Genomic DNA, 24,265 nt, shown 5'->3' on the forward strand with positions numbered 1-24,265 from the left:
GTTATTGATCATAGGATTGGATAATTTCGACGGCTCTCATCTATCCGTAGCTTTTCACAGGTTTTACGCTCAACGAAAGGATCCAACGTTTAATTAGGCTTGGGACTTAATACGATTGATTCAATTCTTATTGGTAAAGACACTTGAATTAATCTCAACCCTTGGTTTGATGATTAAAAAAACGGGTCTTGGGATGGAATTAGGGCTCAAGCTGTGAAGTAACTTATCTAATTTTACCCCAATTGATGATCTGAAGGGTTGGATTATGATTTTGATAACCTTAAGTATATAAATTCATGAGAGAGGTTTTCTCACATGATTTAGTATGCTTAACTCATCAAACATGGTATTTTCCAAGGTTTTGGGCCAACTATGTCTTACCGGGCAAATCTTGCCGTACATTTTGGACCTTGGAAGTGTGAGATTGAGTGATTTAGAGGGAAAATTCCACGGATGATGTATTAGGTTATCGTAGATTAAAGTGTAGCAAAATGAAGGTGTCTACACCAACATTTCTCATTTATTTGAGAATTTATATAGAGAACGGCTGTGCATGCACTTGAGGCCCAGAAATACAATGGGGCCCACATTGTTTGGGTGATCTAAAACATTCATTTGTTGAGCCCTGACAGCGATAGGTTTTGCCCAGAAAATCTCCCCCAGAGGATCATCCTAACTCTCCAATCCATGGATGTTTCTATACTGTGCCATCTATTTTAAATCTCCACAAATAGGAGGGTTAGGATCATACTATGGAGAAGATATGTTGGCGCCACTATATCTAAGTTAGGGCCCAACAAATGAATGATTTAGATCACCCAAAAAAATGGTGGAGAAATTGTACGGTGGACTGAGACCCCAAAAAACAATAGGGCCCACATTGGATGGGTGATCTAAACCATTCATTTGTTGGGTCCTGATATAGATAAGATGTGCCCAGAAAATAACCCCATAGTATAATCCTAACCCTCTAATCCATGGACGTTTCTGTACTGCGCCGTCCATTTTAAATTTCCACAAATGGGAGGGTTAGGATCATCCTAAGGAGAAAATTTTCTAGGGATACCCTATCTAAGTCAGGGCCCAACAAATGAATGATTTGGATCACCAAAACATTGTGGGCCCTACTGTTTTCTGGTGCTGCATGTGCCTGCACGGGTCCACAATACAATTTCGTTTATTTGCACCGAAATCATTTTGCCGTATATAAGATATTTTTGTAATCCATCTGGACCGTCATTCTGTGGACCAGGGCCAAAGAATGGGTATGATTCGAGCACACAGTTCACGAGGCAAACGTTAAACCAGAAATATATAATAATAATAGGGGATTTGCATAAGGCATCTCTCGGATGGTCAGTTGCATGTGATAGCAGCCACCTCGTGAATGAAGACAAAATCTGCTGAAAAGTTAGCATGTGTGGCTTCAGTCAGATGCAACAGACCATCCGCGAAATGCCGTCTGCGATGGACGCTAGCAAATTTCTAACAATAAAAAGTCATCTTAAAGACAAAAGATAAGCGAAAAATGCCTTTTCAGTTTTAACCGCTAATGACATTGGGCAAATACGCAGCTTACGTCCAAAAGATGACACTTTGTACAAAAAAAAGGCAATAAAACTGAAAGATGCTGCCGAAGGAGGCGTTTTGGCATTGAATCTCCTACAAGCCTCTTCTTCTCTTATTTAATTTCTCTCCTTCAAGGCTCTCTCAACACTTTGAACAAGAGAAGATGGAGCTTTCTTCAGATCTAATGGAAAAACCCCATAAATCTTCAATGAAAAAGGGTGGCTTAAGAACCATGCCCTTCATCATAGGTGACCCACTTATATCATTTCTTCTTCTCTAATGACTGATTATTTTTTATGTATTTTATTCCACATACATGCATGTATTTGTATAGAGTGATTATATATGATTCTGTGTTTTATTTTTCTCAGCTAATGAAACATTTGAAAAGGTTGCCAGTTTTGGGCTTCTAGCAAATATGATTCTATATTTAACAAACGAGTACAACATGGGCATAGTGAAGGGATCTAGTGTTCTGTTCATATGGTCGGCCACATCAAATTTCATTCCTATTATTGGGGCTTTCATCTCAGATTCTTACTTGGGGCGTTTTCGCGTGATCTTCTTTGGATCAATTGCAAGCTTTATTGTAAGCAAATTTGTGTTCCCTGCAAGTTCTTACTTCCATCTTGTTTTTCCTCTATTTTACATGATTGGCTGATTAAGTAGTAAGTTATTATTAAGACAATTAAATGGGGATAAATTAAATTAAAATGTACATAATTTGGGATTTGCTAGGGACCATCGCAAAAAGGCATTTCGTGGAACGACTGTTTCATTTGAGGTGGCCACACCAGTTCTAATTTTGGCTTATTCATTTAATTCATCTGAGGTGGCTGCTCTCTCATTCAACAGCTTTTCCACTAATTGCCTTTTGTTATGGTCCCTAGCAAATCCCACATAATTTAATTAAGGGAACTGATATAGTGGCCTCCTTTTCTTCCCCAGGTAACCCTCATTTATTGTATTTCTCTTTTTACACTAGAAAGAGGTGGCCGGCCCATGAGAGAAAGGGGACTAATATATACATCATCATCCTTGAGCTCCATTGCATATGTGAAACAACCAATTACTCCAAAAGCTTAAGCTAGTGGAGATGGCGTTATTTAATCTTTTATACTTTTAACACTCCCTCTCACGTGTGGTCCCTCTTTTTAGGGTTGGCCTACACATGGCACATGTGGCCCATCTTTCGGGTTGACTTCCATGTGGATTTTTAATATCAAGAAGTTTTGAACCTAGGGCCTTTGTTCTGTTGCCATGTCAAACAACCAATTACTCCAAAAGCTTAGGATTAATTAATTAATTACTAAAAAAGCCCCTATTTGGACCGCAGGAATTTTCTGAAAATGCTCGGAATGGAAAATATTTCTAAATTTCGTACTTTTTAAAAAAATATGAGCAATAACTTGAACAACTCTCGTTCAATTTTTAGTTAGAGAGACCTTCAATTTAGATATTATCACTCTAGATTAACCATAATCATTTCATTTCCCTATAAATCATGGAAAGAAAAAAAATTCTTGACAATAAAGTTTCCTCCCTAAATGTTTTTCTAGCAATCCACATTGTTATCATCATCATATTGTTTTCGTCAACGTTAGATACTCGGCTCCAAAGAGATCGAACCTCAATTTAATGAAAATTTTCTCGATTTCCATTGAATTAGAATTCTTTAAAATTTATTTGTGTTGTGGTTTATTGAATATTTTACTTCCTTTGTCATTGTCGTTTGATTTTACGTTTACTTCTTGTCTTCATCCTTTTGCTAATTTTAGGTGAGCATTGGCTTTGTAAATATCATTTATTTTCGTTCTTATACTTAAATGAGTTTTTTATTACCTTGACCATCCTCTTCTTGTCTTCAGCCTTTTGGAATAATTTTGGATAAGCATTGGATTTGTAAGGGCATGTTTGACAAACATGAAAAAGATATTCCATGGAATTTTAGTGGGTCCAATTGTGAGAAATGGGCGGAGAGGGAGAGACTTTTTATTTTGGTGCGTAAGCTGGTATTTGGCTGACCCCTACCTGTGTATTAATAAATAATAATGAGAGAAAATTACATGGGATTGCACAGATATCCAATCATATACCGAGTGATAATAACGGCGAGGACTATACTCTCCCTTACATGGACAGTCCATTTTTTTTTATAGGAAATCAACTCTGTCCATGTATGTGTGATCTACAGGAGTTAAAGTGATAAAGATTTGCCATTATATTTTCAAGAAGGAGAGACTTGAGAGGCTGAGAGGGAGGGGAGATTGAGGCTGGAGTCCTTTTCTTCCCTTGGCCAGCTCTGTCTATTGTATTTATGACTACCATTTTACACTACAAGGGGATGACCAAAGAAAAGAAGGGGGTGAAGATATCATTTCCAAAGGAAATAGACTAATTGAAATTTGATTTTTTTCCCTATTTTCAGGGTATTATCACGCCCCAATCAGTTGTCCCTCTAGAGCACCAAAATTAAAAGTCAGAAACATGACTAGAAAAAGCCCTAAAATAGAAATGATCCTGAAATAAACATGTAGCAAGTTTGTAAATCATTCATAACTTTGTCAATCTTGGGCTCGATAGATTGGTAATCGAAAAACCTTTCTAATGGTACCCTCATCAAGCCAAACAAATAAGATTTGATGCCTAAAAAGTAAGCTACAAATAATGTCACAAAATCAGAAGTTGAAGAATAATTGACTTGATCCACACTACCACACATTCTGCATCAGGATCAGGTGGAGTTAAATGGATAATTCGAATCGATCCAAAATGTCCGATGAAAAAACTTCTAATTTTATGCGAATCAGTATCATTATTTTAATTAATCATCCATTCATATTAAATTTACCCTAATATCATAATCCCATTGCTATGATTTTTGCATAGTAGGACATTCTTTATGTGCCTAACTAGATGCGGTGGAGTTTGCAGAGGACTAAGGACCATGGTTTCTCCTTTTCAAAAAAAAGGACCATGGTTTCAAAACTTACCCGGGTCATTGTTGACTCGCCTGACTTAACTCCCTTTTACATTGGCTGTGTTATTATTTGAGTCTGCTTTTTTCCTATAAAGTTAATCAAAACTCTTTTGACTCTCCTGAGTTATAACCGCTCCAACTCAGTACTTGATTGCATCAACCATATATTTCATGGAGTCGCGCCCAGCCGACTAACATTTGCTTTAGCCGCATTTTGGCCCGCATCAGCATTTTGAAACACCGAAACACCGCTAAGGACTAATAACATTAGTAGTGTTATGATTACCGAGCTAAACCTCTTACCGATCATTAGGGCTGATTACTAGCATTTTTTATTTATTTTTGTCACAGGGGATAGTCATGCTATGGTCAACGACCATGATTCCTGGAGCAAGGCCACCGGAGTGCCCGACTCACGAGAACTGCAAATCACCAAGTTCGGCCCAACTCGCGCTCTTATTTTCCTCGTTTGTCATCATGTCTGTGGGTTCTGGTGGAGTTAGGCCTTGTTCCTTAGCCTTTGGTGCAGATCAAATGGAGGCTAGGTCTTTGCAGAGTTTCTTCAACTGGTACTATGTTTCCACTGGAGTTTCTATCATGGTTGCAGTGACCGTGATTGTCTACATTCAAGATAACATGGGATGGAAAGTGGGTTTTGGAGTTCCTGCCATTCTCATGTTCCTATCTACCACTTTCTTCTTCATGGGTTCTCCTCTTTATTTAATGATGAAGGCCAACAAGAGCTTGTTTACTGGACTTGCTCAAGTCATCGCGGTAGCTATTAAAAACAGGCGTCTTGCTTTCCCACCCAGAGACAAAGATGGGTGGTATCACCATGGTAAAGGCTCAAAGCTCATTGCTCCAACAGATAACCTAAGGTATAACTAATTCTCATTATCATTTGATTTTTATCACAATGTTTTGATATGGTCACATTTATTTTAGGGGTGCAACTTGGCCGGGTTGGTTTCAGGCCAACCCTAGCCCAACCCAAGGAACCAAAGCCTCAACCCTAATCCAACTCAACCAGAGCCTCGGGTCAAGGAGGATCAACGGTAACCTAACCCACCTTTAAGTCTCTCAGCCCTAACCCAACCTGATTTTCCGATTTGGATCAGGTTGGAACGAATTGGATTTGGGTTGGTCCGAGGCAAAAATAGAAAACTATACGTAAAAATTCTTAACCCTAAAATTTTGAAATCGCGATAAAATTAGGGAACAGGATGAGGTTCAGGAGGTTGCCAGAGGTACCAACCATAACCCAACCTAAAATAAAATCTGGTTGGCTTCTCCTAACCCTAACCCAAGACAACCGAACCCAGGCCAAAATCTGGTTGAACCACTCTGGTTGGGGTTGAGCCCAGCCCATGTTACACCAGTAACTTATTTCATATATTAGATAAGAATCAGAAAAGGGTAGTTATAGGTGTATATTTTTGTAGAGTCTCTATATGATGTGTGGTCGCATAGTCTAATTTTTCATAATGTACGTCCGACTACATAGGCTGATCCAACTGCCCATATGTTGGGCCACAATGTAAAGAATTTGTGCCCCATAAATCATTTCCATAGGATGATCTTAACCCTACGATCTATTGATATTTCAATAATGTGCAGTCCCTCTATAGATCGGAGGGTTAGTATCATCCTATTGAAATGATTTCGGACACAACCTATTTATGTTGTGGCCCAACTTTCGATCATCTTCTGGAGTGGACCATACAGTAAGTACGTTTTGAAAAATACAGGACTATACAGCCACATACCATATAAAATATCTTTTTGGTATGATTTCAATGATTTGTTCGATGGGTCTTGTTTATATCACTTGGTTTTTATCCAAGACCCTTAAGATTTCACCATGTCTCATCATCATCCTTGCTGTGCTACACCAATGTTGATTTTCTATGTATGGTAAGAAAAAAAATAATGGCATAGTCAAAATGGAAATGATATTTCCACCTCCTTTCCAAGCATTTCACTCCCTACTGGTTGTCATTGTCATGAAAAGAAACAAATGGTATGGAAATGAGATCTTTTCATGAAGGGTTAAATAGAGAGTGGAAATTAATATCATTTCCCCCACTTAATTACATTTATGCATGAATCTTAATGGACATCTACATCATTATCCTAATCATGCACATCGCCATCATATTTATTTATTATTACCGGATAATATTCCGAACATAGTTAAATGGTTAGCCGTGATCCTAGACTAGAAATTTGTCATCATCTTCATTAATTTTGCCACCATTGGCCTTTTCATATTTCTCGTCCACTAATCATACCGCAGCTCACTAAAAAATCAGAATAAGAAAGTTTTTCCCCTCAAATCTATAGAGGGATATGATACCAAAAGGATATAGGGGAGTGATATTATTCCCTCCCCCCCCCCTCCGACGTATAAAATCCCTCCTATAAAACGTTTTCCGTTAAGTTTTAAAGGCAAATAAAAAGGTTAATGGGTGAATTTATCCTCAAGCAGAAACCGTTAAAGGAGGGGATTTTATCCATTTAGGGGGGGGGAGAGGGGGTGTGGAATATCATTTCCGAAAGGATATTCTCAATTATCTGTACAGGCCATGTTCGTTTTAGATTTTGACTAACTGATTGTGAGTCCAAAACTGATTATTGAACTCAAAAATTAAGGCCCTATTCTTTTTAGATTTTGTTAATTGTTTGTTGATCCAAAACGGATAATTGGACTAAAAATAAACGTAATTTTGAGACTCACAATCATTTGTCGAAATCTATTTGAGATCACAAGTCAAAATCACTTGTCAAAATCTAAAACAATTGGGGATTAAACTGTTGGATTTTTCTCTCTAAGATCAAGAATGAAGAATGAACAAAGTAATAACTTTCGAATGAATGAAGTAATAACTTTCTCTTTTATTGATTGAGTTTTGTAAAGCAAAACAAAAAGAAAAGACTAAAATAAATAAATATATATAAAAACAAATAAATAAACAAAAAGATAAGAGACGTTTTGAGAGAAGATCTTTTTCTTTTAATACGTTTTACTTTCTCTGTACCCTCTTTAAATAGATGGAGTTAATTTACATTTGAAGTAATAAGAGAAGACAGCTACAAAAAAATAAATAATAGAAAATAAACTAAAGTACCAAATCAAGATAATTTATCAGCTAACCTAATCTCTTAACAAAAAATATGAGATAATTAAACTGGGACTTGATAAACCGTTTGAATTATTTTCAACACTCCTCCTTATTTTAATGCCAAGCAAGCAACATAGCTTGTAAAACCTCTTATTTGGAAGTGTTTTGTAAAACCTCTAGCTTGATTTCTTATGCAGCACTGAATTTTTTTTTATCATTGCAATAGTTGATTTATTATCACAATATATTATCGTAGCTCCATCTTGCTTTTCCTTCAAATCGAACAGCATTCTTCATAGCCATACTGTTTGCCATGCTGCACTTGTTACAATGTATTATGTATCTTGCATTCTTCATCCAAGAACCACGATCCAATGCAAAACCTGGAGTATTTTTCCTATCATATGCACATCCAGCCCAATCCTTGTTACTATTACTAAAACGTTTAAAGTCATTCACTTGACCATACATGATCCCTTAATTCATTGTTCCTAGAGTGTATCTTAATACCTTTTTTGCCGCATCAAGGTGATGCTTACTTGGAATTTGCATAAATTTTGAAAGTAAACTTACAATAGCATTATATCAAGCCTTGTATGAGTTAAATATATAAATAATGCAAATGTGTAGTAGCGTAATGGTTGATTCGAGGTCCCGAGTTGATCCAACCATGTCTTTGAAGCTCTCAGTTTTTTATCTGAGAGATCTGATCAATTCGATCGATCATTTGACCCTCGAATGGCTGGGATGCACTGCTTAAATAAGCCCAATAATCATGATCCTGAATTCTTTTGCATCGGATTTTCAACTCCGTGATCTAGCATGGTCTTTTCATTAGTGCTTATGGGTATCATTGTAGGATTACAATTGACATACTTTTATTGACATAAAAATACTTCATGAGAAGCATCGGTCCTGCACACAAGGTGTTTGTGAAATTGCTTAAGAGAAGCAAGGTTGAGAAATTGACTAGCCACACATTTAAGGTGGAGCTTTTTTATGAGAATACAGAAGGATCCAATTGTTGATAGTGGGAACCAAGGAGAATGTTACTGATATGCTCACTAAGGTGGTTCAAAGAGAGAAGTCGGATCAGTATTTATCTTCTCTTGGCTCCAAGAAGGAAGGCTCGACATGCCAGTGATATGCATCAAGGTGGAGATTGTTGAGTTGGTGATACAAAATCACCGGTTCTATTTCAGTCTCGAAGTGGGTCCCACTTAGTCCTTTTAAGTGGGATGTGTTTTATTTCTCGATGTGGTTTGCATATGAAAGAGAGGGTTTGAAGAAGAAGGGAAAATGTAGAGAAGAGAAGAGAAAAGGGTAGGGCAAGACAAGATGGGTTTTCTCTTGGGGGGCCCTACTAAGGCTTTTGTGGCGAAGCAAAAGCAAGGTTCTTCTTCTTGAGGAGAAAGTTAGGGCAAGGAAAGAGGGGTTTTCTCTTGGGGGCTCTAGGAGGGCTTCTGTGGTGAAGCAAAAGCAAGGTTCTTCTACTCAAGATTGAGGAGAAATTTAAGGTAAGAAGAGGGTTTTTCTCTTGGGCTCTTGAAGGCTTTTTGTAGTGAAGCAAAACGGGGTTTTCTCCTTGTTCTTGGCAGCCATCTTCTTCTTCCATACTTCATCTCTACTGGTTTTTCTTCTTTGAAAGTTAGGCATAGTGTTGGAGGGTTTTCCAAAGGGCTCACACCCGGTGTAGAGATTTGAGGGTTGGTTTGGGGTTGCATAGAAGATTGGAGAAAAGGGTTTATCGGTGGCTTTTACCGGTGGAGGTAACATTGTACTATTTTGTTTCTAAATAGTGGATTGTGTGTTGCCTTGTCCGTGGAGTAGCCTATTGTGGTGAACCACATATATTCTTGTCTTCTTATGGTTGCTTGTGATTTGCTCCCTTTTGTGGTTGTGGTTTGTTGGCATATATTTTCTCCATCTTGTTGTGCAAGATCTTGAGTTTTTCCTTATGTTTGCCGGTGGTAGATTGGCGGATGTTTTTGGCGGTGGGTTTTGGCCACTACAAAAACACCCCCTTTCTATACATGAGTGCCAACCAAAGCAAGACTCAGAAGTATACTTCATGTCTGAATACGCCTTCTATCTTTGACCATCTACCTTGATGACAACTGCAAAGAACAACTACACATCCTTAACAGGCAGGATGAAAATTACAGAACCCAAGAGCATCACATCTGGATGCCCCCTCCATGCCGTCGTCATCTCTCTCCAAGTGTAACGACCCGATTTCCGTCGTGTCGCTACGAGCAAAAGAAAGTAAAAATCATGGAAATATTTTTTTTTTTTTTTTTTTTTTTTATACAAGCATCAACGACGATCCCGATAGAATCTTATTACAACTTAAAAATGATACATGACGTAAGACGTCAAAATGCAAGGACTCCAGGAACGAACTCTCTGATCACACAGTCCCTTATCCCATGGTTCCTTCATTTGCAAATGCTCCGCCATCTAATGCCTCAACCCCTGTGGTGGAGGAATCAACGTCAAAGCAGGGTCATCCAAAGACCGAGCAAAGTAAAAGAGACAATATAAACAGTTCATACAATATAATCCACATTTCAATAATGTCTAGAATAAAGATTACAATGCCCATGGCAATATAAATCAAAGGAGTGACAATAATTTCAATGTATGCTATGTATGCATGTATGCAACAATTTTATAAAATGAGACAGCACATTCCCCAGGTACATCCGGCTTTTCCCCCATTTATTTTTCTGTCAGTTCTTTTCTGACTTTTTCATTTTCTTTTATTTTTTTCTGCCGGTGTCCTTGCCGCACGGCTAACCACTACCCCTGTCTGAAGGCAGTGACGTTATGGACTTGGATTACGGTCTCGCATGTAATGCCGAGCCGGGGATACTATCCCTCGGGGATACTTTCCCTTTTTGGTTGGTTTGCCAACGAAAGGCAGTACACGCTTCTCGCGTTGGCCTTTGGACCTTAGGTCCCAGGATGATTCCACCACACCCTTATGTTCCCCTTCACTCTCCCCCATGTATGCAACATGTATGCAATTACTTACCTTTGCCTTTCTTCCTGCATTCATTTCAATTCATTTGATTCCAGCATTCATTTCAATTCATTTGATTCCAGGCAAGCGAGTATAAATTCACTAAGCAGGTATTTATCAGGCAATTTATAAGCAGAGCTACATTGCATAGACAATTATATTGAATACCATTACAAGACAAGGTCTAGCTGTCACCTGCCTTTTCTTATAGTCGCAGTAGGACGAGATGGCTCCTGTAGGCAAATAAGTGAAATAGGTCAACTTATTTTAGTCTAGGTCCTTTTAATATCACACAGACAACACTTGTCCTTTCTGTGTCCATTTATGTCCTAAAATAAGGTTCCCTGTGTTCACTATTCATGTGGGCCCTGTATGTACTATTCATGTGGGCCCTGTATGTTACTATTCATGTGGGCCCTGCATGTTACTATTCATGTGGGCCCCGCATGTTACTCATTCATGTGGGCCTCGCATGTTACTATTCATGTGGGCCCCGCATGTTACTATTCATTTCACCATAAGTTGATAAAGTTTACTTTACGGTTACTATGCTAGTATTTCACCGTTAAGTATATAGGTGGTAGAACCAACCATTACTTTATCCATATAGGTGGTAAAACCAACCATTACTTCAAATAAAATATAGGTAGGTGGTAGAACCAACCATGAAAGAGATCATTAAATAATTTAGGTGGTAGAACCAACCATTGAAAGAGATCATTAAATAATTTAGGTGGTAGAACCAACCATGAAAGAGAGACTATTATAAAAGACTTACTTGGTAGTGGATTTTCTTTTTCCTTCTTCTCTCTCTCTCTTCCTCTTTCTCTTTCTTCTCTTCTCTTCCTCTCTCTCTCTCTCTTCTCTTCTCTTCTCTTCTCTTCTCCTTTTCTTCTCCTCCTCCTCCTCTATTTATAGACATTTTTTTGCATAGTACTTTTTGCATAGTAAAGACTATTTACTATTTTAAATTATTATTTCTGTCGGTCAATAGTATTTTTGCATAGTACTTTTGCATAGTAAAAACTATTTACTATTTTAAATTATTATTTTCGTCGGTTAACAGTACTTGCATAGTAAATAATATATTTTTTTATTATTAATTTCGTCGGTCAATAGTATTTTTGCTACTATTTACGATTTGTTTATTATTATTTTCGTCGGTGCGATGATATTTCCGTTTTCCACTAGATGTGGGACCCGTTGATGTGGGACCCGCTGATGTGGGACCCGCTTGTGTGGGGCCCGCTGATGTGGGACCCGCTGGCGTTGGATCCGCTGATGTGGGACCCGCTTGTGTGGGGCCCGCTTGTGTGGGACCCGCTGGTGAATAGTATTGGGCCCGCTGATGTGGGTCCCACTTGTAAATAGTACTCGGTGGGTCCTACTGTGAATAGTAGTTTTGAATAGTATTTTAAATAGTAATTCTGCATAGTAATCTTGCATAGTATTTTAAATAGTAATTATGAACAGTATTTTAAATAGTAATTCTAAATAGTAATCTTGCATAGTGACTATTTTTAATATATATTTTTACCGGTTATTACACCAAGAGTGGAACACCCGGTTCTCTAGTATTGTATGCTTCATTAGCTAACACATCCGCCACATAATTTCCTTCTCCGTATCGGTGCTGACACACCTGAGAAAGGATTTCCATAAGAGAGAGTATTTCTACCTAGTAGTAGAAGATGGACCATGGATGGATGCCTTTTTTAGTCGTGAGATTTATGATAACATTTCTTTTTTCATGATAAAATTTCTATTCGATTAGATCCATAGATTGAGGATGTTAAGAGTTATGTAGAGGCGCAAACTGTCTAACATTGCCCTCGTTTCTGCCACCATGTTGGTTGTTTCCCTTTAGTAAAAGGAGAAAGCTGAGACTGCTAGCCCGCTTGAATCTCGAACCACTCCTCCCACTGCTCCTCGATTGCCCCTAGAGGCCTTGTCGATGTTCAGCTTGTGAACCCCCTTCTCTGGCCTATGCCACCAAATCCACATGTCGTGATTCACCTTGGCCTATGGGCAACAAATTAATTGAATAACATCCAAATATAGCCTATCCTCCATACTTAGATCTTTAGATCTGCTATGAGAAAATTTGGCACCCTTTAATCCTCATATTATTTGTTTTTCAAGCCAGAAAGTACCATTGTTTTTTTTTCTTGAAAGGTAAGTACCATTGCTCTTTCCCTCCAACTTTCTCCTACATCTCTCTTTCCATGTAGTCCATATAACCAGCACAACTGACATCCGAAGAAGCTCGCCTGCTTGCTTGACTTTTTGCATCCATGATTCATCCAATCTCGGACATGGCTCCTCGCATGTTGCTTACGAAGAAGATGGACAACCCAGATATTGGAAAAACCCCCAAAGTTGACTTGCCAAGTCACTAGTAGAGAATAGATGGTCAAGAGTTTCTATTTTGCTTCAAAAATAGTACATGCACTTCGACACTAACCGAACATTCAAAACTTGAATTCTGGAATCTAAATCCACTGCTTTGTTGAAAAACTACCACAAAAAACATGTCACATTGGGTTCGAGCCATGCTCATGCCCATGCTAATCTGGCACTTTTAGGTCTGCGGAAAGGCCATGCCGAGTTGGTGGAGAAGGTGCCTGAAGTTGTTCCACTCGAAATCATCTTATCTTAGTAAGAAGAAAATCAGGTCCTAACACCATTTAGAATACCTTCCCACAATGGAGGCAGAAACCTTTGGATCAGATCCCACTTACAATCACTAAAATCATTGAGGAGATCTTTGATTTGCTACTTCAAATCAATCCCGACCCTGGTAGTTGTGTATCCAATTAGAGGGCTGCTGCCTAGCCAAAGATCTGTCCAAAAGAAAATGATGCCCTCACCAACTGTCCATCTGGCATATTCGATCCTAATAGTATTTGTTTCAAGAATGTATCTCCATTGTTTTGAGCTGCTCGGGTAGAAAACAGTTAAGTTGAGGTGGAGTCCTCTGCAGTACATTGATTTCATAAATCTACTCCATAGAGAATGGTTGCTATGCAACATATGAAGAGCTTTCATGCGAAAGGCAGTACACACATCCTGCAAATCCCACCCACATCATTAGGCTTGTAAATCCGCTTCTGAGATACCCAATGGTTCTTGGCCCCAAACTTTGAATTCCCCCAGCAGAAATTTTGAAGGATATTATCAATGCGATGGAGGACCTCCTTGAATGACTAATGGCAGATGATATATATTGGCAAGCTCCCCAAGACATGATTGATGGGCGTAAGATCCCCCTGCATGTAGCATTTTTCCTTTCCACCCTTCAATCTTCTTTCTTACTTTTTTCACTAGTCGATCAAAGTATGCCACTTTTATTCTTCCAGAGAAAAGAGGAGCACTGAAATACATGATTGGAGCCCTCTTTTGGAGAAAGCCCCTGTCGATCGCCATTTTTCTGCTTAAAGACATCTTATCTGAAGTAGTGTAATTGATTTTGCCTAAATTCACCAACTGCCCAGATATTTTCTCATATCTTCCTAGGCAGTGGTTGATCCGAGAAAGACTAATTTTGCCTTAGTTCAAGAAAATTACCATTTCGTCAGCAGAAAGACAATGCGAAATAAGATACTCCTCTGACTTCTTTGGAAGTATTTATCTTTCCCTGGATGGAAGAGGTGGGATAGCTCTCTGCATTGCACCTCCTCGGCCAAAATAAACAAACGAGGAGAAAAAGGGTCGCCTTGCCTGAGTCCTCTTGAGGACTTGAAATACCCAAACGGCTCCCCATTCATCATCACCGAGAACCAACAGGTTTGCGGGACTTCTGGCGTAGGCGGAAGCATGCAGAATAGCCAAAGAACACCGTCTTCAACCTGATAGAAGAAGATAACCGTCTTTTTGGATAAAACTCTTGAATCCACAAGAGGAAAACCTTAAATCCACAAGGAAAGAAGAAATAGAAATAAGTCTATTCCATGAAAGATCTCCTTTTTCAGAGAGTACAATCACATATTTATAGAGTTTTTCTCTAAGATTAGGATAACCTCAAACTCTACCTAACTCGTGTCTCTAGGACTCCTAACTTTTCTCTAACTATTAATCACTTTTACAAATAAAAATAAACAAAAGAAAAGAAAAGTGATAAACATGTCCTACATCAACTTCCCCAAAGAAACTTCTCCAATGGTTAGAAACTCTGAAGCACTTTAAATTTTTTTGGAGAAACTCCAGTTCAACTTGTCATAGCTTTTGTCATGTCAATCTTGAGTATAACGCCCAGCCTCGAGCTTTCCTCCGACAACCATCATCATTTCCTGGACTGTAGTGATGTTGTTGGTGATATGCCTGCCTTTAACAAAAAGCACCTTGATTAGGGAGTTAGTATACTACATCAACAAATGTAAGCATTCTTCCCCTTGTCAATTTTTCTTACCTGCTTTGTTATTAATTTTTATGGGTGACTATGTAATACATGTTAATTGTAAGGGTGTCTTTACCAGCCCACTTATTATTATTCTTCAAATGAGAATGTGGATAGCTATGAATTATCAGGCTAGTAGTTCACATACATATTGGGTTCACACATATTGGGTTCCATTCTAATGAGCTTAAACATCTCAGTCACTGTTTTCTCTATCTGAATTAGGTTCTTTCTCATTGTCAATGCTTATACATATATTCCTGTTTTGTATGTTAATTGTAAAGGTCACTATACGAGCCCACTTATTATTATTCTTCAAATGAGAATATGAATAGCTATGAATTATGGGGCTAGTAGTTCTCATACCAAATTGGGTTCCATTCTAATGAGCTGAAACCTCTTAGTCACTGTTTTCTCTATCTGAAATAGGTTCTTTCTCATTGTCAGCTTATACATATATTCCTGTACAGAAGATAATATTAAGAACACGCTGTACCTTTTTGAAAATGAATGACATTATGAAATCTTCATTGACATTTTCTAGGTTACTAAACAAAGCTTGCATCATTACAAATCCTCAAGAGGAGTTAAACTCTGATGGCTCGTCAGCGAATCCCTGGAATCTATGCACAGTCGAGCAAGTAGAAGAGCTAAAATCACTTATCAAAGTGATCCCAATGTGGTCTACAGGAATCGTGATCGCTGTAAATATTAGCCAAAACTCCTTTCCAGTGCTCCAGGCAAACTCCATGGATCGACACCTCGGACCAAAATTCCAAATCCCTGCAGGATCCTACGGCATATTTTCAATTGTTACTTTGACAATATGGATTGCAATCTATGATCGAATAATCGTCCCCCTAATGGCAAGGTTAACCGGAAGACCACGTGGATTTAGCCTGAAACAACGTATGGGCATCGGTCTACTACTAACGTGCATCGGGACTGGAACATCAGCCATGGTTGAGAGCGTTCGACGGAGAAACGCAATCCGCCAAGGTTTATCGGAAAATCCGCTCGGTGTGGTGGACATGACTGCAATGTGGCTAGTACCACAGCATTGTCTTACTGGCCTAGCTGAGGCTTTTAATGCAATTGGGCAAATAGAGTTCTACTATTCTGAGCTCCCTCATAGCATGTCAAGCATTGGGGTGGCCCTTTTTTCTCTAGGGATGGCTATTGGAAACTTGATGGCAACAGCAATAGTAGGGGTTGTGGATCACTGCAGTAAGAGAAATGGGAAGGATAGTTGGGTTTCAAACAACATTAACAAGGCCCATTTCGACTACTACTATTGGATCCTTACTGGCTTGGGTTTACTTAACTTTCTCTACTTTTTGCTTTGCAGTTTCACTTATGGGCGTTGTAAAAAAGATAGGAATAGGGTGTTGGATGAGGGGGATGAGACAAAAGAAGAAGAGGAGGGAAATCCTAGGGAAGTATCTGTGATGTTTTGAGTTTCATGTGTGTATTTTACAGTTATATTACTAAAGAAAACTTAGTTGGAGCCATTCCTACAAAAAGATATAAGCATTTTACTTGTTCTGATTTTAATAATCTATTTACTGAGTAGATGTAAGGTAGAGAAATTTGAATCTAGCTCAAGAGGAGGGAAATGCTTGGATAATACTTTGAAAGCATTGGATACGGTAGAGATTTTGTGAGAACATTTTTTAACACAGAAATTTATCTGCCCTGGGGCGGACCACCAATTAAATATAGAAATTTTGGAGAGATGCTAAAAAGAGCCCATGGCTAGGCATGTGACAGCGCCGCACACCTGCAAGTAACCTTGGGTTCTATGGGATCCCTGAAATGAATAGTACCCGATGGAATCACGTCCGGTGAAGGAAACACGGCAAGATCTCCTTCTCTCAAAGGGAATAACACACATTTCTGAACACTATGTTGAGTCCCCAGTTTTTAGGGATTTCAATAACCAACTGTTGACGTTGGCTTGTTAGGTTTAAGGTATCTTTCATATTTATCTTTTAGTTTTCGTTTTATTATTCTTAATTGTGATTGGTTGTAGAGTCCTAGTTGTGTTGAAACTTGAGATCATTGTAGACTTCTATATTTTCTTCTTATCTCTTAATGAAAACGTAGAGAAGATTTCAACCTAATTTCGTGCTCTTGTACGAGGGACTGGTTTCCCAAAAGATCCGAATTTTCGTCTTCCTCGCTTTATCTTGCAGGTACTTATCAACTAGTATCAGAGCTGGGTGATCTTGGCATGAAAAAAAGGAGTCAAGAACAATTCGGCCATGGAAGAGAGAGTGGAGAACTTGGAAGACACGGTTAACAATCTGGCGGAGATGTTTTCCTAGTTTATAGAAAGTCAAAACCAGAAATCCGTTGAGTATGAGTTTCCCGTGGCAAGGCTACCTCTTCCAACTTGGAATTGGGAGGAAACGACGCATCAGGGTCTAGCGCAAAAGGAGGATCTGTTTAAACGAGGTACACTCGGTTGGATTTCCCTAAATACAATGGATCAGAAGACGAGCATTTTTTCCTGTTCCATCAAACTAATGAAGAAATGAAGATCCCACTATCTTCATTCCATATGGAAGGAGAAGCCCTCAGTGGTTCCAATGGTATGAGAAGACTCATAAGAATATGGAGTGGAATGAGTTTAAATTAGCCTTGTGTGTTAGATTTGGCCCTACGGACTTTGAAGACTTTGATTCGACACTCAACAAACTTCAGCAAGCAGCTTCGGTACGGGAATGTCAAAAACAATTCGAGAGGCTGTCTAACATGGTTGAAGGCTGGATTGAGAAGGCCTTGGTTGGGACTTTAGTGGGAGGCCTAAATGATGAATTGGTGGGCGAAGTTCAAGTCTTCCGTCCAAAGACATTGAATGACGCTACTAGCTTAGCACGCATGATGGAAGAAAAAATCCAGCGTGGCAAGGCCACGATTGAGCTCAATGTAAGCACCTCTACATCAGATCCAAAGGTTCCTTGAAAGCTTACGATAGGCGAGATGGAGGAGAGACGTGCTAAAGGGTTGTGCTATAACTATGAGGAGCGATTTGTTCCTGGTCACAAGTGCAAGCTTCCCCAATTTCAGTTGATTGAAGTTCTTGACAGTGACAAGGAAGAAGAAGATGGAGAAGAGCATCCGCCTTGAGGACAAGGCAATTTTCAAGGGGAAGGGAGTGTTGAGTCTCCAGTTTTTAGGGATTTCAATAACCAACTGTTGACGTTGGCTTGTTAGGTTTAAGCTATCTTTTGTATTTATCTTTTAGTTTTCTTTTTATTATTCTTAATTTTGATTGGTTGTAGAGTCCTAGTGTTGAAACTTGAGATCAGTGTAGACGTTTATATTTTCTTCAAATCACTTTATGAAAACGTAGAAAAGATTTCAACCTAATTTCGTGCTCTCGGACGAGGGACTGGTTTCCCAAACGAACCGAATTTTTTTCTTCCTCGCTTTATCTTTAGGTACCTATCACACTAAAACAAATTCGAAGAAAAGAATCATTCTTTACAAAGTTTCATAGCTTGGGCATTATTCCAAGCAAATTTCTTTACAAAGTTTCTTACCGGAATCACATCAGACGAAACAACCCAAATTACATGCCAGCAATAGGATTCATTTAACTTACAGTCATGTTTCCAATATTACCAGCCACTAATATGAGCTTCAAATAACACACTAGTGCTATGGAAGAATTTTGCTATTGCATCTTCATAGAATCAGCCTTGGTAAGGATCTGTTTGGCAGTACCTTCAAGCACATTGGAGCCTTAACAATTTGGATTGGTTAGCATTTTTTTAAGCAAGGAGAAGTGCCTTTTTATCTAACTGAACCAGATTGGAAATTCCCAAAGGTTGACATAAAACTTATGGTCACGGTTCCAGGTTCAAGGGGTGAATGGACCCTTAGATTTAACGAAGGTGAAATACCCTGAAAATACCCAAAACGAATTTTGTTTAGAGGGGTATTTTCATCTAGTAGGAGACGAATTTTATTAGGGCTCTCCAAGAGTTATTGTAAATGCCAATGAAGGAGTTATTGTTTTTTCCAGTAGAAAAACCTAACTTGGAGAAAGAGAGGCATGGAAGATTTCGAGGGTGGATAAATTAGTTCCCAAAGGTATGTGATTAAATAAATCTTTGTGATGTCGCGCGGTCCGAAGTTAAAGAAAAAGATTTTGGCTGGAAAAAATTTGTTGGGACTGATTTTGGGATATTAGGGTGATGAAAATCTTTTTTCCCAAAAATTCCAAGAGAGTGTTTTGTATGTTTATGAGTGAAAAAGAGGCTTTTTGGAAGAGAACACACAAGAAAAAGAAATCCGGCGTCCTCTTTCAATCCCAATCTCTCCCTACAATTTTGGATACATTTCTAACCTTATGTAGTTTGTTATGAAACAAACTCTTATTTGATAAGGATTAATCCAAGCCATTGATTTCTGTTGAGTTGGCTTTCTTGAATTCAAACCCAATTGTGGTATGAAATAATATTATGTGCGACCTGGCTAAGGATCGCTTGGCCCGGCCCGTTTTATGTGTTTTCGGCCCAATAAGACTAACTTATTACACCCTTTATATAAAGGGGCTTTTAGGACTTCTTTTGTATTTTTCTAGTTTTAGAAAGAGGGCTCAAAAAGGGAAAAAGGGTGTGCTAGGGTTTCTAGTGAGTTTTGGTGAGAGAGACATTGATCTTCTCTTGTAATCTCTGAATCTTATGGTAGATTTTTTCTGTCGCCTCTGCCGGGGAGTAGGCTTTGCCGAACCACGTAAATCTTTGTGTTATTGCTTGTGTTTGTTATTTGTTTGCTTTCGTATTCAATTCGCCATTGAAATTGCATAAGAAGTGGGGTTTTCATAACAATTTCTATAAGGCCATCTGTGGTTAGGTTCAGATCCTAACAAAGTTGGGTGACCGTTTTCTCGAAACTCTGTGTTCTAGAAATCTATTCCTTTAAAGATCATTTATCATGAACATGTTCAAGAACGGAAAAAAATGTCATCTGACCCAAATATATATCTGCATTGATTCCCTACCTTATGGCCATCTACACTGACTGGGACTATTCGTCCAGTAGACCCACTGAGGATAGGCTACTTGACCAAAAAATGCCCCCAACACCAAAGCCTCCAAGACCAGATATAAGTGCTCTCAATCAAGGTGAGGATGCAGCATCCTAACAAGGGCTTTGGAACCCAATTTGTGCTAATTTTGCCTGACTTTTAATAGTAGGAAGTTGGTTGAAAGGAATGTCTCGAGCTCAGTAATAGCCACCAAATTTAAATTCCACGCACATTTGACATTCAATCGCAACCACTTGAAATTACGATGCACTCTCAAGGCCATCCTCTATATATTGAGGACCATTTTCCCAGGCAGGTGTTGTTGTTTTCTTCTGGTTTAGGGTTGGTTGAGAACGGGCATATATATTAATGAACTGACAATCCTATTTAACTTTATACAAAAATCCTATCTGGAACTTTCTTTTCTCCAGGTATAATCGATTCCGTTTGGTTGCCGGAATTTTTTGGTTCTTGGGATTTTTGTGGAACAAAAAACATCCTCAGAGATTGGTGGGAAAAAAAACTCCATGGAAGTATCCCGGTAAATTAAAAATCCCATGTTTGAACGGCTTTGTTTGGTTGCTTGAACTGTTGGGGAGGAAATAAAATCTTCTGCAAGCTTATTTTTGGTTCCTGGGAGTTTTTTTTTTCTTCCTTTCGTGCGGGGTTATTTTGGTTCCTGGGATTATTTTGGGCCCACCAACCAAACATGGGCGAACTGCGGAAATTCCACAAAAGTCCCAAGAATCAAAAAAATTCCGGCAACCAAACGTAGATCCCGGGTATATCACTTACAATGGTACACTCCTAGACCCCTTTCAGAAAAACTAAGGGATGAACTAATTATGCCTTCTCTCACACATACAGAGAGAGAGAGAGAGAGAGAGAGAGAGAGAGAGAGAGAGAGAGAGAGAGAGAGAGAGAGAGAGAGAGAGAGAGAGAGAGAGTTTTAATGTTCATTTATTAAATAGTAGTACTGTTTTTAGCTTCATACAAACTAAAGAGGTATTTATTAGCAAGAAAAACCGATTTAGAGCTTGCTTTTGCGGTCCACCCCTTCAGGCTTGACAGCTGACATCCATTGCTTTCCCAAAGCAACCAACTCTCCTGTTACCTTCTTTCTAATCTCCACCATCATTGAAGACAATTTCCCCTGCGGGCCTAAAACCTTAGCTTCAATCTCCACTTCTTCCTGAAATAATGGGAAAATCAACAACCCGTTTCTAATCATCAAAATTCCACTAATCAAGTTTAAGTTCCAATAAATTTAGCAATACCCATAAAAAGCATATGAACCCATCTGATAAACAGGCAAGATCAAACATCAATGACCTCGATTACTGCCCAATGTCATCGGTCCCACCTTGCGTATGATCTTAGCCATTGATACATTATTTAGAGTTTCACAAAGAGAAGTTGAACATTTTTTGTGGTAGTCCCTATCTCATTTGATAAATGGGATAAGAACTAATTGGGTCACCTATTGATGATCCACTATATCAAGGGTCTCAATTTTATTAATAAATTTTAAATTCAAGAGAGAAAAAGAGACATAAACATAGGATATTGATTTTATCAAGACCCTGAAGAGTAGTAGAAACCTAGATGGCAATGAGGGGACTATTCTTATCATGAAAGGGGGTGCCAGAATCACGTTTCCTGACTAAATAAAATAAATAAATTTGGGTTTTTAAGACGAACATTGATCTTAACCGTTGAAAAGTAGGAGATAACGAAATCAACGGACACTTTTATCTGGTTGAAGAAGGAAAATACAGTTAAAGACCCAACATCATCAATTAGGGTGGCAATTGCTCCTGCAGACCAGTTTCCATCTTTGTCCTGAAAAACAAATAATATTATATGGTCAAGAATTTCAGAAAGGTATTGAGAGATATAAAAGTAATTAGGAGGACAAATGAAAATCCAACCTCCGATTTTTCGGGTTTTTCATTCTAAACTATCTGAATTGGAGAAAAAAGAAGACCCAATTCAAATACCTAGAATAATAAAGAATCAAAGAAAGAAAAGGACAAAAATGCTCAATTGAAACAAGAGAAAATGAAATAAAAACAGGAGATAAATCCTAAAAAAGGGATTTTTGCTGATTAGTCCCTGCATGGCAAAATAATTGCTTATTAGTCCCTAAGAAAAGCATATTACCTGAACAGTCCTACTTTTAGAAAATATTTGCTAAAAGATCCCTAAAACTCACGAACTTCAATTTTCTCCGTTAAAATTTTTAAAATGCCAAATTTACCCCCATCACATTTAATCCGTGTTAGCGTTTTTTGATTTCCCTTCCAATATTTTTGGAAAAAAACTATGAAATAAGCAACAATATTATCTCTTCCAGTATTGACTTTCTCTTTGACATTCTCCCTTATTCTTCTAAGATTAGAAGCCAAGCCCTAGTTCTTATTCCGAAAACAAAAGTTCGAAAAGGAAAAAAAATCTAAAATTTCTTATTTCTTACACAGAAAAAAAGAAAAAGCAAACCGACCCTATTCAATTTTTCAGTCAGGGACCTTCAGTTGATGATGTTATCCCTCCAAATTAATCAGAATCTAACATAATTCCTCAATGAAAAAAATTTCCATAGAAATAATTTTCCATCAGAGATATTTTCTTATAATCCAAATCAAGATAGAAATTTCTTAGAAAAGTTAGAAACGAAAAATATTCCAAAAATTTCTTACTTTATTTATCTATGAAGAAAAAGATAACTCAAACCAACCCTATTTAATTTATTTTAGAGGGATTTTTAATTTATGTACTTCCTAAAATGATTTTTTGTTGAAGGGTTTTTGACGAGAATATTGGAAGAGATAATATTGTTGCTTATTCCCTAGTTTTTTTTTTTTTTTTTTTTTCCAAAAATATTGGAAGGGAAATCAAAAAACGCTAAGACTGGTTAAATGGGTTGGGGTAACTTTGCCATTTTAAACGGAGAAAATTGAAGTTAGTGAGTTTTAGGGACCTTTTAGTAAATATTTTCTAAAAGTAGGACTGTTCAGCTAATATGCTTTTCTTAAGGACTAATAAGCAATTATTTTGCCATGTAGGCACTAATCAGCAAAAATCCCTAAAAGATAAAAATAAACCAATTAAAAAACCCAAAACAAAGGAAGAAACATGCAAACCCAAAACAAACTAAAAATAAAAGTAATCATGTAACACCTTAAAATAACAAAATAACCATATTAAAATACTAAAATATGAATGAATCAAAAGAAGAAAAACACAAAATGCTCACTTGAAACAAGAGAAAATTAAGTAAAAAAAAGAAAGAAGATAATGTGATAAAAATTAAAATAAACCAATAAAAAGAACAACATCGAAACATGCAAACCCAAAACACATGAAGGGAAAAAGAAATCATGCAAACCCAAAACAAATGACGGAAAAGGAAATCATGCAAACCCATAAAAAACAACTCTGATCATAATCATCTAATGAGAGAAACATACAAACCCAAAAAAATGAAAAAATGAAAAGTACAGACTATACAACTCCGACCATAACTATCTAAAGGAAGAAACATGCAAACCCAAAAAAATGAGAAAAAAAAGAGAGTAGAGATTATACATGCATATGGTAGTGGTGGTCTTGAAGACTTACAGATAGATGGCTAGGCACAACAAACTTGCAAAAAAGGAGACCTTTCTCTGCTCTTAGGACTTCAAGTCCTTTGAGGGCGACAACATCTAAGGCCTTGAACTCTCTTGGCTTACCATCACCAAGGTCCTTCACTTGTCGTGCCCCTCCATTGGCTAGATTTTCCAACCAGTTCTTTGCTACAGGAGCTTTTTCCATCTCCCCAATTCTGACCCTGAAATTGATTCCAACACTCCAATTATATCAAATTTACTTCATGCATGCTCCCCAAAATTCGCACCTTGATTCGTTTGTATTTAATTCGTGGAGATGAATTAGACACCCTACAAATTAGGCATGACACCTGTGTGTAATCGAGCCCGTTGATCTTGTGGAATGGGAGTCCATATGGCCATAGTCCCACATCAAACAAATATACCATCAAGGGGTAGGATCATAGCCACGTGGCTTAGGCGTGGCTGGGATGGGAAAGAACCTACCAATCACGTTTTTTAGGATTTTGCTATTTAGAAGA

At 38.1% G+C, this 24,265-nt stretch overlaps 2 protein-coding genes across 2 annotated transcripts; one reads left to right on the plus strand and one right to left on the minus strand.

Annotated features, from left to right (window-relative positions):
- Positions 1-1,488: 1,488 nt before the first annotated feature.
- Positions 1,489-17,108, plus strand: LOC143853292 (protein NRT1/ PTR FAMILY 1.2-like). Its single transcript, XM_077363013.1, has 4 exons — positions 1,489-1,817; positions 1,941-2,158; positions 4,901-5,427; positions 15,637-17,108. Exons 1-4 carry the CDS (start codon positions 1,733-1,735, stop codon positions 16,547-16,549), a joined length of 1,743 nt encoding a protein of 580 aa, XP_077219128.1. The 5' UTR covers positions 1,489-1,732; the 3' UTR covers positions 16,550-17,108.
- Positions 17,109-21,077: 3,969 nt separating this feature from the next.
- On the minus strand, positions 21,078-24,019 carry LOC143861759 (uncharacterized). Its single transcript, XM_077372668.1, has 3 exons — positions 23,755-24,019; positions 21,835-21,975; positions 21,078-21,325 (listed from the first exon to the last, which is right to left on the minus strand). The coding sequence occupies exons 1-3, from the start codon at positions 23,947-23,949 to the stop codon at positions 21,164-21,166; spliced, it is 498 nt and encodes a 165-aa protein (XP_077228783.1). The 5' UTR covers positions 23,950-24,019; the 3' UTR covers positions 21,078-21,163.
- Between the last annotated feature and the right edge of the window lie 246 nt (positions 24,020-24,265).

Source organism: Tasmannia lanceolata, unplaced genomic scaffold (genome assembly GCF_043159265.1).
Source record: "Tasmannia lanceolata isolate RefF3 unplaced genomic scaffold, GAP_Taslan_0.1 ptg000003l, whole genome shotgun sequence".
Classification (NCBI taxonomy): Eukaryota; Viridiplantae; Streptophyta; class Magnoliopsida; order Canellales; family Winteraceae; genus Tasmannia; species Tasmannia lanceolata.

Excerpts from the sequence above, each read along its gene's own strand:
- LOC143861759 (XM_077372668.1), bottom strand. The coding sequence starts at position 23,949 with ATGGAAAAAGCTCCTGTAGCAAAGAACTGGTTGGAAAATCTAGCCAAT. Across the intron at positions 21,976-23,754 it reads TTGTGCCTAGCCATCTATCT|GACAAAGATGGAAACTGGTC; the intron begins GTAAGTCTTCAA and ends TTTGTTTTTCAG. Across the intron at positions 21,326-21,834 it reads TTTCAACGGTTAAGATCAAT|GAAGAAGTGGAGATTGAAGC; the intron begins GTTCGTCTTAAA and ends CCATTATTTCAG.
- LOC143853292 (XM_077363013.1), top strand. The coding sequence starts at position 1,733 with ATGGAGCTTTCTTCAGATCTAATGGAAAAACCCCATAAATCTTCAATG. Across the intron at positions 1,818-1,940 it reads AACCATGCCCTTCATCATAG|CTAATGAAACATTTGAAAAG; the intron begins GTGACCCACTTA and ends TATTTTTCTCAG. Across the intron at positions 5,428-15,636 it reads GCTCCAACAGATAACCTAAG|GTTACTAAACAAAGCTTGCA; the intron begins GTATAACTAATT and ends GACATTTTCTAG.